General features: G+C 47.0%; 1 protein-coding gene across 2 annotated transcripts; it reads left to right on the forward strand.

Moving 5' to 3' along the window:
• The first annotated feature begins 7,057 nt into the window (after positions 1 to 7,057).
• On the forward strand, positions 7,058 to 16,001 carry Fam3a (FAM3 metabolism regulating signaling molecule A). 2 transcript variants are annotated; one of them, XM_046452589.2, is made up of 10 exons: positions 7,058 to 7,188; positions 7,467 to 7,539; positions 9,555 to 9,668; positions 10,174 to 10,197; positions 12,837 to 12,960; positions 13,090 to 13,148; positions 13,608 to 13,658; positions 13,977 to 14,061; positions 14,144 to 14,270; positions 15,275 to 16,001. In XM_046452589.2, exons 2-10 carry the CDS (start codon positions 7,527 to 7,529, stop codon positions 15,368 to 15,370), a joined length of 693 nt encoding a protein of 230 aa, XP_046308545.1. In that variant the 5' UTR covers positions 7,058 to 7,188; positions 7,467 to 7,526; the 3' UTR covers positions 15,371 to 16,001. The 2 variants fall into 2 exon arrangements, with proteins under 2 accessions (XP_046308545.1, XP_046308555.1); XM_046452599.2 differs by lacking the exon at positions 7,058 to 7,188 and having other exon boundaries at positions 7,470 to 7,539; positions 9,464 to 9,668; positions 12,782 to 12,960.
• The last annotated feature ends 391 nt before the right edge of the window (positions 16,002 to 16,392 follow it).

Consider the following 16,392-nt stretch of genomic DNA (forward strand, 5'->3'; position numbering starts at 1 on the left):
CTGGGTGCCTAATAAATAAAATGAGGGTCTTGATTAGGACAGTTAATTGTTATCTCAGCTGTAGGACGTTACAGTGAGGTCCCAGGTAAGGACATTCAGCCCTGAGCGTCTACCCTGAGGCACAAAAGCATGAGAAAACAGGTAAGGACATTCAACTATCACTTTATCTGTGAATGAATACATTCTGACACAGGCTTTTGGGTTTCACTGAATTGGGCAAATGTTATCTCAACTCTAGAACCCTACACTGGAGAATAAGGATACAGACACAATGAGGGGAATCATCTGTCACTTCAGTTCTGGGTGCTGCATTGGTGCTGAGGTATGAGGCTCAAGTCAGGGCTTAAAATTGACACCAAAACTCCAGTGTGCACACTAGAACAGAGACAGCAGGTAGAGTCCCGAATGAGGACAGACAATTGTCATGTCAGCTCCGGGTCTGGTTTACAAAAGACACAACATTTCAGGAGCATTTCAGGGATGGGAGCTCTTCTGTGCCCTATACAAGAAGCGTAGCAATAGACACTGATTCCACCTCAGCTTTATGTAGCAGGTGACAGAAATCAACTAAAACCCCAGATCTTGGTCCATATGCTGGAAAAAAGAACGAGGGACTGGGTCATGTCATTCAATTATCACTTCAACTCTGGATCATGAAACCTAGATAGAAGCATGAAAAGCCAGATGGGGAACATCAATTGCCACTCTCAGGTTTATACTAGAATACAAGCAAGAAGACCCAGGCAAGGACACTTAACCAGCACCTGAGCTCTAGTGCTTACACTGGAACTGATGCATGCAGTAGAGGCAGGGGCAGTCAACTGTCACATCTAGGTGCCAACACTGAACAAAGATATGAGGGCCCAGTTGAGACTATCAACTGTTACTTCATGCTGGATGCCTGTACTAGGACAAGGGCATAAGGGCCTAGGTGACCACAGTCACTTGAAAGCACAGATCTTGGTGCCAACATTAGAAAGGAGAATGAGAGACTGTTGAGATCATCCAGCAGTCACTTCATCTCTGGATCACTAAACTTAGGCAAAGGTACGAAGGACTAGGCGAGGATGAGGGGTCAACTGGCTCCTCATCTCTGGATGCCTACACCATGGAAAGGATGACTTAAGTAAGGGCCCTCAATTGTCACCTAAGATCTAGTTGCCTAATGTGGCCTGGAAGCAAGAGGCCCCAGGTGAGAATAGCCAACTGTTGGCTCTTAGTGCCTACAATGAGGCAAGGACAGAAGACCCATATGCCCCAGTCATTCCACTCTAGGTATACACTGCCTAGGAAAAACAAAAATTTTCACAAAAACTTGCACACATATGCTTAGAGCAGCATTATTTATATTAGCTGAATAGTAAAAACAACACAAATTTTCATTAAAAATGGGTAACTGAATAAACTAATAGAAATAAACAACAAACAACTGATCACAAAATAAAAGAAAAAAAATAATCCATGCTACACGGATAAAGCTTGAGCGTTTTGCTAAGTAAAGGAGTCAGACACAAGGCCACATGCTGTGTGATTTCTGTTATATGAATGTCCAGAACAGGAATATACACAGAGATCCAATCAATGTTTCCCAGGGTTGGGGGACCAGGGAAAAGGAGTGACTGCTACTGGGATTTCAGTTACTTTGGGGAGCAATGGGAAACAGTTTGGAATCAGACAGTGCTAATGTATGCATCAACTTGTGCATACACTAAAACACACTGAATTGTACATTTAAAAAGAATGAATTTGGGGCTGGGGATATAGCTCAGTTGGTAGAGTACTTGCCTACCATGCACAGGGTTCAATCCCCAGCACCAGAAAAAAAAAAGAATTAAATTTAGGGCTGAGGGTATAGGTCAGTGGTAAAGTACTTGCCTCGCATGAAAGGTCCTGGGTTCAATCCCCAGTACCAGAAGAAAAAAAAAAAAACAGAATTCTTTATAGTATGTATATTATATCTCAAATTTTTAAAAGAATGCAAATTGGACATATAATTCATTGCACTGGCTCTGAGCCTCCATCCAGAGGCTTTGATTAATATTCAATATAGAAGATATTAACAGGTTTTCTTTAATGATTCTTAATTACTTGTGTTTTGCAAATTAACATTTTTGGGCAGCATTGGGATGGAACCCAGGGCTCTGTGCGTGCTAGGCAAACACTCTACCACTTATCTACATCTCCAGTACCCCCAAATGTACTTTTTTTCATTTCAATGGAGCAATTTTTGCATAAATATGGAAATAAATATGCAGGATGTGTTCCTTTGATCTATTAAAGGGTACTTTTCCACCCTTCTCTCTATTTAATGTCAACACTCTGCTTCTCATACCTTCAGAGGGCCTGGCCTGGTGTCTCATTGCTTTTTTTCACCTTTTTTTTTTTTTTTCTCCTGTCCTTCAACATCATGGGTGGAAGCTAGACAGGCCTTCGTGCTAGACTCCTACCTCAGACAAGGTAACTTCAGCTTCCTAGCCTAGACTTGCAAAGTACTGAGCTGGATGAGCATTTCAAAGGTAGCCTGACCCCTTCAGACTGAGTCCCAGGAACAGGAAGCTTGACTTCCCACACTCACACCAAGGGAAGTCTGCCGTGCTGGGGTACTAGCTCTGGCAAAATGAGAAGACAAAAGAACACTGAAAACTCCCACTCACTCCATCCCTTAATCTAAACCTAGCCCACTGCTAGTGGCTGAGCCACAGATGGCAGGGATGGAGAGGATCTGCACATGCCCCTGCCTGCCCCCATAGAGTAGAAAGTAAAGAAGGCAGGACACAGGGCTGGGGCTGTAGCTCAGTGGTAGAGCACTTGCCTAGCACATGTGAGCACTGGGTTCAATCCTCAGCACCACATAAACATAAATACATAAAATGAAGGTCCATCAACATCTAAAAATTTTTTTTAAAAAGTAGGACAGGAAGAAAGAAAAGAGAAAAGGGCACGAATGGGGTGGGGCGTTAGCCTCCAAGTTCACTAAGTTCAAATATCCAGAAGAGATCATCTTTCTTATACAACAAAAGGAGAAACTCAGAAACCAAAGCTCTGAGACTTGATCAGACTAGCCCAGAGCCACACCCCAGGACCAGAGAGGAGGCCCTGATACAGGTCTCTTGCCTCCTAGAGCTTCACCCTTTGCTTCACTTCAATGCTTCAAGGAATCTTTGCAGAAACAAGGAGCTAACTACATTCTGGCTTTCCATAAGGAAGGAATTTACAAGGCCAAATGTTCAGAGAAAACTAGAACTCAGTGATATAAATTAGCGCCCCCCACACACTTGCCTTTGCCCTGAGGCATTTGCCCATAAACTTTTCCTTGACAGCCTTATAAAGTAAGGGGTCAGCAACCGAATCATGAAAAATATCAAATCCTGAGGGCCCAAATGGCTACACTGTCAGGGTGAGACTAAGCCCAGAACTGCAACAGAACCAGGGCTCAAACTGCCTGGGGTGTCCAGAGAACCTTGAACCTTTCACTTGATTTAAGGGGGTCTTAGATGAACACGACCCCTGGGGCCTGGCAGAAGCAAGTGAACCATCTTGGGAGAAATAGTCCTTCCTCCTTAGACCTCAAATTATTCCTACAAATACTACTACTACTATTATTATTATTATTATTATTATTACTATTATTTTGGAGATGGGGATATAGCTCAGTGGAAAAGCACTGGAGATTGAGGGCTTTTCCACTGAACTATATCCCCACCTCTTTTATTTTTAAATTTTGAGACAAGGTCTCATTAAATTGTGCAGGTTGATCTCAAACTTGTGATTCTCCTGCTTCAGCTACCCAAACAAATGAGATTGCAGGTGTACATCAGTGAACCAGGCTTAGAACACAGACTTAAATCCGTTTCCAATGTTTTTGTTTTTAGCAGGGCTGGGACTTTAACCCAGTGCCTTTGCACATGCTGGACAAGTAGTCTACTGTGCTATGTACAGTAGTGCACAGCTGTAATTCCTGCAATTTGGGAGGCTGAAGCAGGAGGGTTACAAACTCGAGGCCAGCCTCAGCATGTTACAAAGACACCATCCCTGGGGCTGGGGCTGGGGCTCAATGGTAGAGCCCTTGCCTAGCACAGCTGAGGCACACAGGGTTTGATCCTGAGCACCACATTAAAAAAAACAAATAAAATAAAGTTATAAATTTTTTTTTTTAGAAAAAGACCCTATCTTAACATAAAATAAAAGATAGGACTGGGGATTTGGCTCAGTGTAAAGTGTCCCTGAGTTCAATCCCAGTACCCCAAAGTAATAATAATTAGCTGGACATGGTGATGCACACCAATGATCCCTCCTACACTGAGGTAGGAGGATCACAAGTTCAAGGCCAGCCTCAGCAACTGAGGGAGACCCTAGCAACTTAGTAAGACCCAGTCAATCCATAGTACCAAAAATGAAGATGGGGAGGAGGAGAAATAAAAGGGCTGGAGGGCTGGGGTTGTGGCTCAGCAGTAGAGCACTTGCCTCGCATGTGTGAGGCCCTGGGTTTGATCTTCAGCACCACATAAAAATAAATAAACAAAATAAAGATATTGTGTACATGTATAACTTTAAAAAAAAGGGCTGGAGATGTAGTTTAGTGGAAGAATGCTCTTGATTCAATCCTCAGTAGTATTTTAAAAAAAAAGTCTATTTTCTAGTCAACAGTAATGTGCCAATGTGTTTTTCCTGGTTGTGATACTGTACTACAGCTATATATATATCACCACTGAGGAAAGCTGGAGCTACAAGAGCACCGTTTTTGCAACTTCTATAAGTGTATAATTACTTCAAAATGAAAAAAATAAAGAATTAGGACATTACAGTTGTTCACAGTGGTGCATGCCTGTAATCCCAGTGATTGGGGAGGCTGAGGTAGGCAATTCACAAATTGGAGGCCAGCCTGGGCAAGGCCTGGGAGGCCCTATCTCAAAGTAAAACATAAAGAGGTGGGGATGTACCTCAATGGTAGAGTACCACTGGATTCAATCCCCAGTACCCAAAAATAAAGAATAAAATAACTAAGGTATGGGGGTATAGCCCAGTGGTATATAGCATATGCTTAGCATACACAAGGCTTGGTCCCCAGCACTAACAACAAAAAGTATAATTGAATATTTAGATTGTCAAATGTTATGTTATATATATTTAATTCCAATACAAATATATATAGTATTATTTTATGCTTCTGTACACTTATTATCCTATGGTATTTGTCAGTCCAAACTTCCTTTTTTCTAATTGTACCCTCAATGACATTCTCCTCTTCCCAAGCCTTAGAATTGCTGACATCCTATTGGCCAACAACTGAAAAAAATTCTGTTTGTTGAGGACTCAGTCTCTGCTCTCGTTGGTGGAGGCTTCAGCCCTTTCTCTTTAAGTTTATATCCATTTTATGTTCTCCTAAGCAGGTATCCCCAAAACTTTATTCAATTGTTTGCATACTTTTTTTCTTCTGCATAAAATTGTGAAAAGAACACCTAACAGGTCTAGAGACACCTGTCACAGCCTTCCCACTCCCATTTTGTGTTGTGTGCTATTTAAGAACTGTTGGAACTGTCTTGAGTCAAATGCTGACTTTGAATGATAAATGACAGTGTCCCTCAGTCTGTCAACCTTCATGGGGATTGAAGAGTCCCAACAGGAAAAGCTGGAATATGGACAGGGCATATGTGTTCTATGTAGCACAATGGTCAGCACCAAGCAGGGTGGATAGGGTGAAGAGCTGTGGGGTTCAAGTGTAACCTCTTTCTGTATGCACATCAGGAAACAGTCCCAGGGTTTGGGTTGCTGCTCTGTGGTAGAGTATATGCTTAGCAACTTATATAGGTCCTCGGTTTAATCCCTAACACCAAAAAGAAGTCCCAGAGAAAATAAGGGACTCCTGCAGGCTGTCCTTCAATGCATATCACTTGTGTGGTGTCTCTATGGAAGGGGGGAGTTGTGTCTGGACCCTCAGAGGACTCATTAAATCAACTTTTCCTTGTGTGCTGCAGGCAAGGTATAAACACTATTATCTAGGAACTTGGGCCTTGTTGTTGGTTCAGGGATGTACATAACTGACAGCTACTTGTACTGGGCCCCACTGAGGATACCATAAGGCCCAATGTTTGGTACCAGAGAAATATGAGAGGCCACCAAATTTGGTGACAAAACCCAAATACAAATCCAGGACCATCACAGAAGACTGACTGCTAAAATAGATCACTTTGATCATGTTTGCGAGAAGTGTGTATGAGAGTGTGTTGTGTATGTCAAACTAGAATCTACTGGATTCTAACCAGAGTAGTGTCATGCCTGGCTCTATAAATTGTATTTTGGATTATTTCCTAAGGAAGGAGGTCCTTAAGTTTGACCACCGGGTCAAAGGTTGCTGGGAGCCATTAGCCAAGTAGGTATGACAATTTCCTTGCCAGCGTACCCCATGTTGCTGACATGTTGCAGTGACATTGAATGTAGGTGACCTTGCTCAAGGACCAAGGCAGATTAGGGTGTTCCCGGTTTTAAGATAATCGTGTTTAGGGCGTTCCCAGTTTAGGTTCCAGGTTTAAGGTTTAAGATTATTCCTGCTGGGAATAGGGCGTATCCTGCTGCCTGAGTTCCCCTTGAGTTCTCACGGGATTCAGACAGTATATTTTGGGAGACAGAAGCCCAGTGGAGGTGGATTTGGGCAGAGAACGTGGATTTCCCCAGAATAAAGAGTTGCTGTTTGAATCTACAAGCTGTGTGGTGGCTCATGATTGTGTGCCCAGCCAGACTGCGGCAAAAGGTTAGGGATATTGTTTTGATTCTGCCCAGCTGCTGTCTTCCAGACATATGGGAACAGCTGACAGAGTACTCCCAGCCCTCCCAGTGCGGTAATGATCAGGGCGCAGTTGAGGACAGAGAGTTCAGGCTGGAGGAGTAGACCTTTCTGAGTTGGTGCGCTAGCGCTCCCCTGTTTGTTCCTTGAGGCTGCCCGCACAGAGGGGGCGGGGTAGATACCAGTTCCTCCCACTTGGCGGCTTTGGAGGTGGAGCTTGCGCGGGGCTGTGGCTCCCTCGTGGCACGGCCCCTGGCGGGCGGTGCCTGCGAGCTCTGGCCCCTCCCCCGGCCGCCATTGCCAGGCCTGCCGGGTTCCTCTGCGCAGCAGCTTCTCCTCCCCGAGTAGAGCCGGGCACCGGCCCAACGGGGCATTCCCTGACCGGGCCCACGTCTTCCCACGGCCAGGCAAGTCCCCGGCCAGCCCGGTCTCCGTCTCAGCCTCGGGAGGAATGGCCTTAGCCCCGAGTTTCTCTCGGGAGTGACCTGAGTCCGAGACACCCACTTCTGCGCCCCAGTCCCGGAGGCTTCTGTTTGCCAGCGGGTTCCCGATGCCCCTCCTGGACACGTTCAGGACTGGTTTGAGAAACAACGTAACACCGATTGTGTTGCCCCCCAGCAGAGGCCCGGGACAGACTTGCCCCTGGCCCCTGCCCAAACCTGCTCTTCTCCTTTGTTCCCCCCAGAGCGCACTGTCCCCAAACAGTGCACCTGCCGGCGGTCCCAACCCAGCGGGAGAAGTGGACATGAGGTTGGCAGGTGGGTGGCTTCCACGGCGAACGGGAGGAAGGCCCAGGTGTCCCGACATCTGTGTCAGGAAGGGTCCGGGTGAACCACTGGGGTTGGTTGAGAAAATGGAGGACTGTGAACGAACACTTATTCGGTAACCTTGAAAAATCCTCACCTGAGGACTTCAGCTTCCCAAACTATAAGATAAAGGATTATATAAATTTCACCCAACTCAGATAACAAGCCGACAGCTTTTTGGGAAATGAGTTGTGACAGAGGCTCCAGAGAGCATGGCAGCGGGGTGCAGATGGGTGCAGCGTACCGATGGAGAGGTCTACTCTTAAACAAAAACTGACAAAGCTGCCTGTACGGTTGGATATGAACCCAAATGACAGCTCTGGTATCAGCTGCACAACTAAGATAAAGATGCCTTATGGAAGGATAGGCTGGGATAAGATGGAAAGTAGAAACTAAGAACTGGAGTTCAGATCTGCTAAGGTCACAGCTTGATGTACTTACCAACTGGATCTGGGTAGTGAGGAAGGGACTGGGAGGGTGGAGATACAACAGAGCTCAGGGTTGGAGGTAGACAACAAGAAGTCATCATTACATATTGTTAATTCAACACCTGGCTGTAGATAAAATCACCAAAAAAGAAAATACAGATACAGATAAGAAGGCAGCCTGGTACAGATAAGAAGGCAGCCTCTGTCCAGTTTTCTCCACCCTCCCCCTTTCTCAGTGACCTACTTGTCACTGTGGGTCTTACCTGGATCAGGGCCTCATCCATTCTACACCAGCAGTCTACCACTCAGCCCTTCTGTCCAGCTTAAGGGGAGGTAGAGGAAGATCATCTAACCAAGGAGAAAAAGCAGCATATAGGTCAGGAGACTGCTTTCCTGGAAGCCAGCGGGGAATTGTTTTCATCAGGAGGGCATGAGTAGTCCACTAACAGGTCAAGGAAGATCAAAGCCAATAGATGACTGGGGGCATGACATCATGACAGTTATTTATGGGTGGCCTTGGCTACCAGATATTTGGTTGGGATGGTGCAAGGCCAAATTGGAGCAGGCTGTGGAGAGTGTGGGAAATAAGATGATGGAAAGGCAGACTGTAGTTGACTTTTGGGTGGGGGGACTGTGATTGAACCTAGGGCCTCACACATGTTAAGTAAGCAATCTACAACTGTGCTACATCCCCAGCTCCTATAGTTGACTTAGTTTGATGGGGAGGGCTGAGGTTGTGGCTCAGTGGTACAGCACTTGCCTATCACATGTGATGCACTGAGTGTGATCCCCAGCACCACATTAAAAAAAAAAAAAAACCTAAGTAAAGTTTGATGGAGAAAAGGAAGGCAAGGGTAAATAGCATGAGGATGGGGTTTTGAAGGACAGCTTTTTCTTCTTTCAGTCTTAAAATTAGCAATATTGAAATGTGGGAGGGTGAGGATAAAGATCCCTATTACAAGAAATCTGAGAAGGGAAGGGAAACAAGGATCCAGTTTGCAGCTAGTGAAGGGACTGGTCGTCAAAAGGCATAAGGACCCTCCATCAGAATAGGAGGAAAGAGGCTAGACATGTGGCTCAGTGGCACAGCTCTGGCCTAGCATGTACAATCTCTGGGTTTGATCCTCAGCATCTCTCTCATACACACACACACACACACACCCGCGAACAAGAAAAGGGGTGGCCTTGGTCGTCTCAAAGGTATCCATTGGTGGTTTCAAAGGCAGGAAGCTGAGGAAGGTCCTAGAAGAGAATCCTTAGAGTCCTCTGGAACACTTGAATTCTGAAAAGCCCCTTCAAACCTTCCAAGGAAACCCTTCCAGGGAAGCCTGGAAGTTTGAAGTCAGTTTCGTCCGTCCACCTGCCAGGGAATTTGAGTTTCCCTCTTGGGCCTGCTGGATGGGGTCAGTTCCCAACCCCCTATCCTCTGGTCACTTCTTCCCAAGCAGAAGGGGAGATCTCATCATGAGGGGTCATGGGATGGTTCCAGAGGTCACCAGCATCTGAGGTAGGCCTGCCCCGTGTCTGTCCTGCCTCCAGGCCCGCTCCGCATCGTGGCCCTAGTTGTCACTGTGGGTCTTACCTGGATCATAGTCAGCATCCTCCTGGGTGGGCCTGGCAGTGGATTTCCTCGCATCCAGCAACTCTTCAACAGTGAGTGTGGGACCCTCCCTTGCTTCGCTGCAGAGGTCCCCAGGGTGGCCTCCTGGTCTTGGGACAGATGCCCAGGGTGGGATGCAGGCAACTGGGTTCTCCACCCCCTCCCCCGCAGGGTGCCTCTGGCTGCTTCAGCTAGAAAAGCAACACCCACTAATTATAGCCATGTGTCCAGTGGAGTTAGTAAATTCAGAGTAAGGGATGAGAAAGCTTCCACTAAAAGTTGGGAATGACACCCTGGTTGATGCCTACAGGCTGTCTGCTGGGCTCTGAGATGGGGAAGGTGACTGGTGATACATCACCTGACCATTCTTTACAATTCCAGTTCACCCTCTTTCTGGAGCAGAAATGGTGTTAAGTTTTGCATATGAATATCACTTAGGCATAAGCAGAGAGCATGCCAAGGGCAACCTGGCTTAGTCCCTTGCCCCTGAGCCTCAGTGCCCTGCTGTAGGCTCTTGGAGGCCTCCATGCTAACAAAAACAATTCTCTGTACCCACAGGCCCAGAAAGCTCTGTGACTGCAGGTAAGGTTCCTGTTACCTCTCAGCTTCTCCCCTCTTCCTGCCCCTCAAACTGCCTTTGTAACACCCCGCTTCCCCTAGCCCCCCAGCATTTCTGCTCTCCATCGCTCCCTCCCCAAACTAGCTATCACAGCCAGCTGTGCTGTGAACCTAGTAAACAACTTACCTGCTGCTAGAAAGCAGTGGTGGGACAGGTTTACAGTAAACATTCCTATTCCAAAAAGAATAATTTTGAGGAAAAAAAAAGAATCACTGATCCCAAGAAGACCCCAAACCCAGCAGGCAAGGTTTCAAGGCCTAAGAATTCTCTATGGTCTGATGCTCTACTCTCTGGGCCTGCTGGGGTGACCCTCTCCTCTGGAACAAGACATGTTCTCACTGTCTGGTTCTGTACCCTCTCTGGCCTCTGCATCCCCAGGTCTGTCTTCAGAATCACCTGTCCCTTTCAGTTCAGACTGTCAGTAATTCTGCTGGTATAAAATACTAACAAAACCATTTTTGGTCTCTTGTACAATTCATGAGGGTCCAAGTTATAAGATGAGAGTTCTCCACAGATCCTACCTAGATAACCACATTTCAAGTCCAGATTTCTGAAAGGATGGAGTGTACCCACAGGCTGCCCACCTCATCTCTTAAGCAAATGCTTGGCCAGCCACACACCCTTAGTATTCTCTCTAGAGGATGCTTTCTCATTTTGCAATATGATTAGGCTGATATCCCAAATCTTTATATTCTGGTTCCTTCATGGTTTACAATTCTTTCCTCAATTTCTCTCTCTGCTCTCACACTTCACTGTAAGCAGCAAGGAGAAACCATGCCACACCTTCAACTTTGTTAGAAATCACTTCAGCTAAATATCCAAGTTCAACACTTAAGTTCTCCTTTCCACAAGACACTAGACCACAAGACAGCCAAGTTCTTTGCCACTTTATGAGAAGGATGGCCTTTCCTCTAATGCTTAGTGATATGTTCCTTATTTCCCTCTGAGATTTCACCAAAAGCACATTTTTTTTTTTTAATTTTAGAGCTGGGGATTGAACCCAGGGCCTCACACATGCTAGGCAAACATTCTACCACTAAGCCACATCCCCAGCTCTTTTTTAAGTTTTATTTTATTTATTTATTCTGATTAGACCCAATACCTTTATTTTATTTATTTATTTTTATGTGGTGCTGCGGATCAAACCCAGCACCTCGCATGTGCTAGGCGAGCACTGTATTTCTGAGCCACAACCCCAGTCCTTAAATTTTATTTTGAGACAGGTCTCTCTAAGTTTCCCAGGCTGGCCTAGAACATATGATGCTCATATTGCAACCTCCACAATAGCTGGGATTATAGGCGCGCACCACCATGCCCAGGCCAAAAGTACCTTTAATGTTCATAGTTCCAACAACATTTTGTTTGTGATAACATATACATTCTCTAAGACAATAGAAGCTTTCTCTGTAGCTCTCTTGTCTTTTTGAGCCTTCATCAGAATCATCTTTATAATCCATTTTCTTTTTTGGGGGGGATGAGATTTAAAACAGGGCACTTTACCACTAAGCTACATCCTCAGCCTTTTTTTATTTTTTTTATTTTGAGACAGGGTCTTGCTAAGTTACTTAGAACCTTGCTGAATTGCTGAGGCTAGCCTCAAACTTGTGCTTCTTCTGCCTCAATCTCCTGAGTCTCTGGGATTACAGACATGTAACACCACCCACAGCTTATGGTCCATATTTCTACCAACAATCTTTTAAAGGCAATCTAGGCCCTTTCTACCATGCACCTCAAAATTCTACATCATATACCCACCACCCAGCTCCAAAGCCATTTCCACATGTTTAGGTATTTGCCACATAAGCACCCTCCTTCCTGGTACCAAAATCTACATCAATTCCCTGGGGCTGCCATAACAAAGTATCACAAAGTTGGTGGCTTAAACAACAGAAATGTATTTTCTTACAGTTCTGGAAGCCAAAACTCTGAAATCAAGTTATCAACAAGGCTTGTGGCTATGTCACTCTAATCTCTGCCTCCATTGTCATACAGCTGCCTCCTTCACTGTGCCTTTGTCTGTTATCCTTATAAGGACACCAGTCATGTTGCATTCAGGACTCAACCTACTCCAGTATGATCTCATCTTAACTAATTTATCTATAAAGACCTTATTTCCAAACAAGGCCACATTCTGAGATACTTGGAGTCAGGGCTTCAACTTGTCTTGTGTGGGAACACAGCTCAACCCATAACAGGCTGCCCACCCATCGTCACCCTATGGAAATCAAACTAGCAGATCCCTATGCTTTCCTCACCTGCTGTAGTTCTACCACTTTGGTCTAGCTGTGTACCCTGTGTATATATTTGGGTCCCCAACCTAACTTTCTCCACCCCTGCTTTGTTCCTGGCTGTGTAAGGGCTCTTGACCTCCTTTCTTTTCTCCCACCAGTAGCGTAGAAAAGCCTCCTTGAGTCCCTGTCACCTTGCCAGCAGAACACAGTTTCCATGAAGTGTCCCTGGCCTTAGCCTGAGCCATGACCCCCACTGAGTTCCCTGCTATATGGTCACTTATTCAACCCTATGGCTGGTCCTGACCTCCCCACTCAGATCTTAGGTGACACCAGGGCCAGGCCCATGGGTCATACCTGCTGTCCCTGCTCAGAACCACGGGCCAGGAAGTACAAGTGTGGCCTGCCCCAGCCATGTCCTGAGGAGCACCTAGCCTTCCGCATGGTCAGTGGGGCTGCCAATGTCATCGGACCCAAGATCTGCCTCGAGGACAAGATGTGAGCTCCTTGGGATACATGGGGTTTGGGAAGTGGGCTGGTGGAATTGAGACTGGTTCCACAAGGGCTGAGGGCTGTGCAAGGAAGAATGGAGCAGATGTGCCCACTGGAAGTCTTCCATCCCTTTAGGCTCATGAGCAGTGTCAAGGACAACGTGGGCCGTGGGCTGAACATTGCCCTGGTGAATGGTGAGTTCCCCATGCTCTGGGGTCAGAGTTGAGACCAAAGAGGTAGAAGCCATGCCATGACCTGCACTCTGTGCATTTCCTCCCTAGGCGGTTTCTGGGTGTTTTCCCTGACCCTTCCCTCTAGGAACTCTCAGGGAGGTCTGGGAAGGGGTCTGTGTGACTCAATGAACCAAAGCATGATAGCATTGAAGAACTAGAAGGGTCCAGGGACTTGAAGGGCACTTCATGGGAGCCCCTGGAGGGCCTCAAATCCCAGGCAGAGGCTCTACAATTCTGAGTGAGCTACAACTATCAACAAGGGGATAAATAGGAGAATGTTTGAAAAACTTCCAGAAAGGCTAATCCCAGTTGCCACCTCCCCATCCAATGTGTTCTGAGTGTGTTTTGAGGGCCAAGGTGGTAGAGTGGAGTGACTCTGGCAGCTCACCCAGGAAGACTCCCTTCCTCCTCTCAACGCAGGGGTCAGCGGTGAGCTCATTGAGGCCCGTGCCTTCGACATGTGGGCTGGAGGTGAGTGGCTGTCAAAGATTCCTACTTCTTCACTGACAAAAAAATGACTGGGTGAGTTTCCCCTGTGTCCATGTGCTTGGGCTTTTCAAGCACTTGCCTGGGTTCCCAAAAGGCAGCAGGAGGGGAAAGATCATTACCTCTGTCCAGAGGCTATGTTTTTTGTAATAGGATGTTCCCAGCTTCCTTACCAATTTGTCCCTATACCTTTGTACATTGGCACATCCAGGGGCCAATCCCTACTTGGGTTTTATCAGTTAGAGAACAAGGATTGGTAGGAGAAGGGGTGCTCAGTGGGTCCTGCCTTCTGCCACCCTCCAGATGTCAATGATCTGTTGAAGTTCATTCGGCCACTACATGAAGGTACCTTGGTGTTTGTGGCATCCTATGACGACCCAGCCACCAAGTAAGTGAGTGTCATGGTCAATCTCAGTCTTGTCCCTCTACAATGACAGCTCACAACTCACATTTCTTCTTCTGTGTGCTAGGATGAATGAAGAGACCAGGAAGCTTTTCAGTGAGCTGGGCAGCAGGAATGCCAAGGAGCTAGCTTTCCGCGACAGCTGGGTGTTTGTGGGGGCCAAGGGTGTGCAGAACAAGAGCCCTTTTGAGCAGGTACAGCAGAGAACTCAGCACCTCTGCCTCCTAGCCCTGGAAGCCTGGCCACCCCATCTCTTCACACCACAGCCTACCCTGAATTTTTTCCAGCTAGGCCCTAAGCAAACAGACAATAGCCCTGTCCCCCATCTGTCCCTGGGTGGTCCTGGCCCATTTGCCTACTGAACAAGGAGGAACAGTAACTTTGACCTTCCCTATCCTATGTGCATTGCACCCTAAAGGGTCTTTAAATGGCAAAGTTTGCACAGTGGCAAGACTCATAGCTAAGAAACCATCCTCCCAACACCTTCATGATGTTCAGTACTGTCTTAATTCTCTCAAAACCCAATATCCCCAATCCACACCATACACCCTTGCTGCCCTCCTGAGTCCACATGTCAGGCCCTGTGCTGGGGCTGGGTGAGAAGGAGCCCCAGTCACCATCCTCATCTGTGGGAGGTTCTCAGTCCAGAAAAAGCCACAGCATCCCCAAATATGCTCTTTTTTAAATATTTTTTTAGTTGTAGATGGACAGAACACCCTTGTTTTATTTATTTTTATGTGGTGCTGAGGATCAAACTCAGTGCACTCTCACACATGATAGGCAAGTGCTCTACCACTGAGCTATAGCCCCAGCCCCAAGGTCTGATCTTTATGACACAAATTTCTAGAAGGCTCTGGCTAACAAAAAGATAGCTCAAGCTGCCCCCTTCCCCAAGGGAAAAAAAATGTCCCCATGGCCTTGTTCTCAGTACAGCTTCTGAAAACTCCTTATGGTGGGGTACACACGTATTATCTCCCCTCCAAGCCCATATAAGTACACAGAAATTCACCCCCAAGCTGCCTGCCTGCAAGGGAATAGGTCATTACAGCTGTTGTCATTTTTTCCTGGGGCAGAGGGAGGGAACCAGTGTCTGGAGAGCACACAGGTGGTCTACAACACAAAGGCCAGAGTCCTGGCCCACTTCTGTCCCCTGTCCCTAAGGGCCAGACCATGACTTCTTGCTCCCTCCATCTCACAGCATGTGAAGAACAGTAAGCACACCAACAAGTATGAGGGCTGGCCTGAGGCGCTGGAGATGGAAGGCTGCATCCCGCGGAGAAGTGTGGCCAGCTAGCACAGCCAATCACCAGGACCAGGCCGAGGGAGTCTGCATGGTGCCAACACAGAGTCGAGGTCTTGCCCCATGCCCAGGCAGGAGGCTCCCCAGCCCCAACACATCAGGGCTCTGAGGCAGTGACCCCAAGATGATGGGGACTGTGGAGCTGGCCCATCATACTTTGTCATAGGAGCCCAGGTACCCATCTCCTTTTCCTAAAGCTGGTCCCAGTCAGCCCCCACTTTGCCCTTTCTTCCACTCATGTCATCTCCTTCCCAATTCCCAAGTGCCCCTGGCTGCAAAGGCTCTAGGTGCCCATTCTTCTCACTGTAGTAGCTACTTGGCAGGTTGGGGCATCTTCCAGAACCTCTCCCTTCCAGACACACTCACTATATTGTGGTCCAAACTTGCTTACAGTGTGATTGCTTTCAGTGAGCCAAAACTAGTAAGCACTTTCACATGCCTGCCTGCCTCTAACCTCACTCTCAGCAGGAGAGAGGCCCTTAGAGCAGACTGGCCTTCGATAGTGAGGTAGCCAGAGCCTGGTCACAGCCCCTAATGCAGTACATGGCAGTATGCGGTTTGTCAGAGGGCCCACCTTCTAGATGACCTCTTAATAAATTGATGGCCCCCAATGGAATGAAATGCATTCAGATGTTGTCCTCAGTGGAGAGTCAGGGGTGGTATTATGTGCATGGAGGGGATAAGTCCTAGAGACTCAGCCAACCTGTCCCCACAGCCTTAGTAGACAGCCTTTCTCTATAGGGCCCCTGCCATTGACAGCCTCCCCCCCCCCGCCCCAGTGGCTAAGATGTGACTCAAGTGGTAAGCAGAGTACTTCCCCACTTGGTGTCACCCATAGCCTTAACTGGAGACATGGTTCTGTCTTCTGGGACCCAAGGAAACTCACCAACTTCTTCCCACCCACAATGCACCTGTAGGGACAAGTAAAATAACTAAAACCAGTCAAGGTGCTGACATACCAAATAAGGGGTGTAAAAGCACTCTGAGTTCCAAAAAACAAGAAAGGGTGGCTTGGA

This window comes from Marmota monax, unplaced genomic scaffold (genome assembly GCF_021218885.2).
Source record: "Marmota monax isolate L192 unplaced genomic scaffold, Marmota_monax_Labrador192_F-V1.1 WCK01_AAM20220418_F8-fsc00142, whole genome shotgun sequence".
Taxonomy (NCBI): domain Eukaryota; kingdom Metazoa; phylum Chordata; class Mammalia; order Rodentia; family Sciuridae; genus Marmota; species Marmota monax.

Coding starts and splice junctions, on each gene's coding strand:
- Fam3a (XM_046452589.2), top strand. Junction 10,198..12,836: donor AGAAAGCTCTGTGACTGCAG/GTAAGGTTCCTG, acceptor GTCCCTGCTCAG/AACCACGGGCCAGGAAGTAC. Junction 14,271..15,274: donor ACAAGAGCCCTTTTGAGCAG/GTACAGCAGAGA, acceptor TCCATCTCACAG/CATGTGAAGAACAGTAAGCA.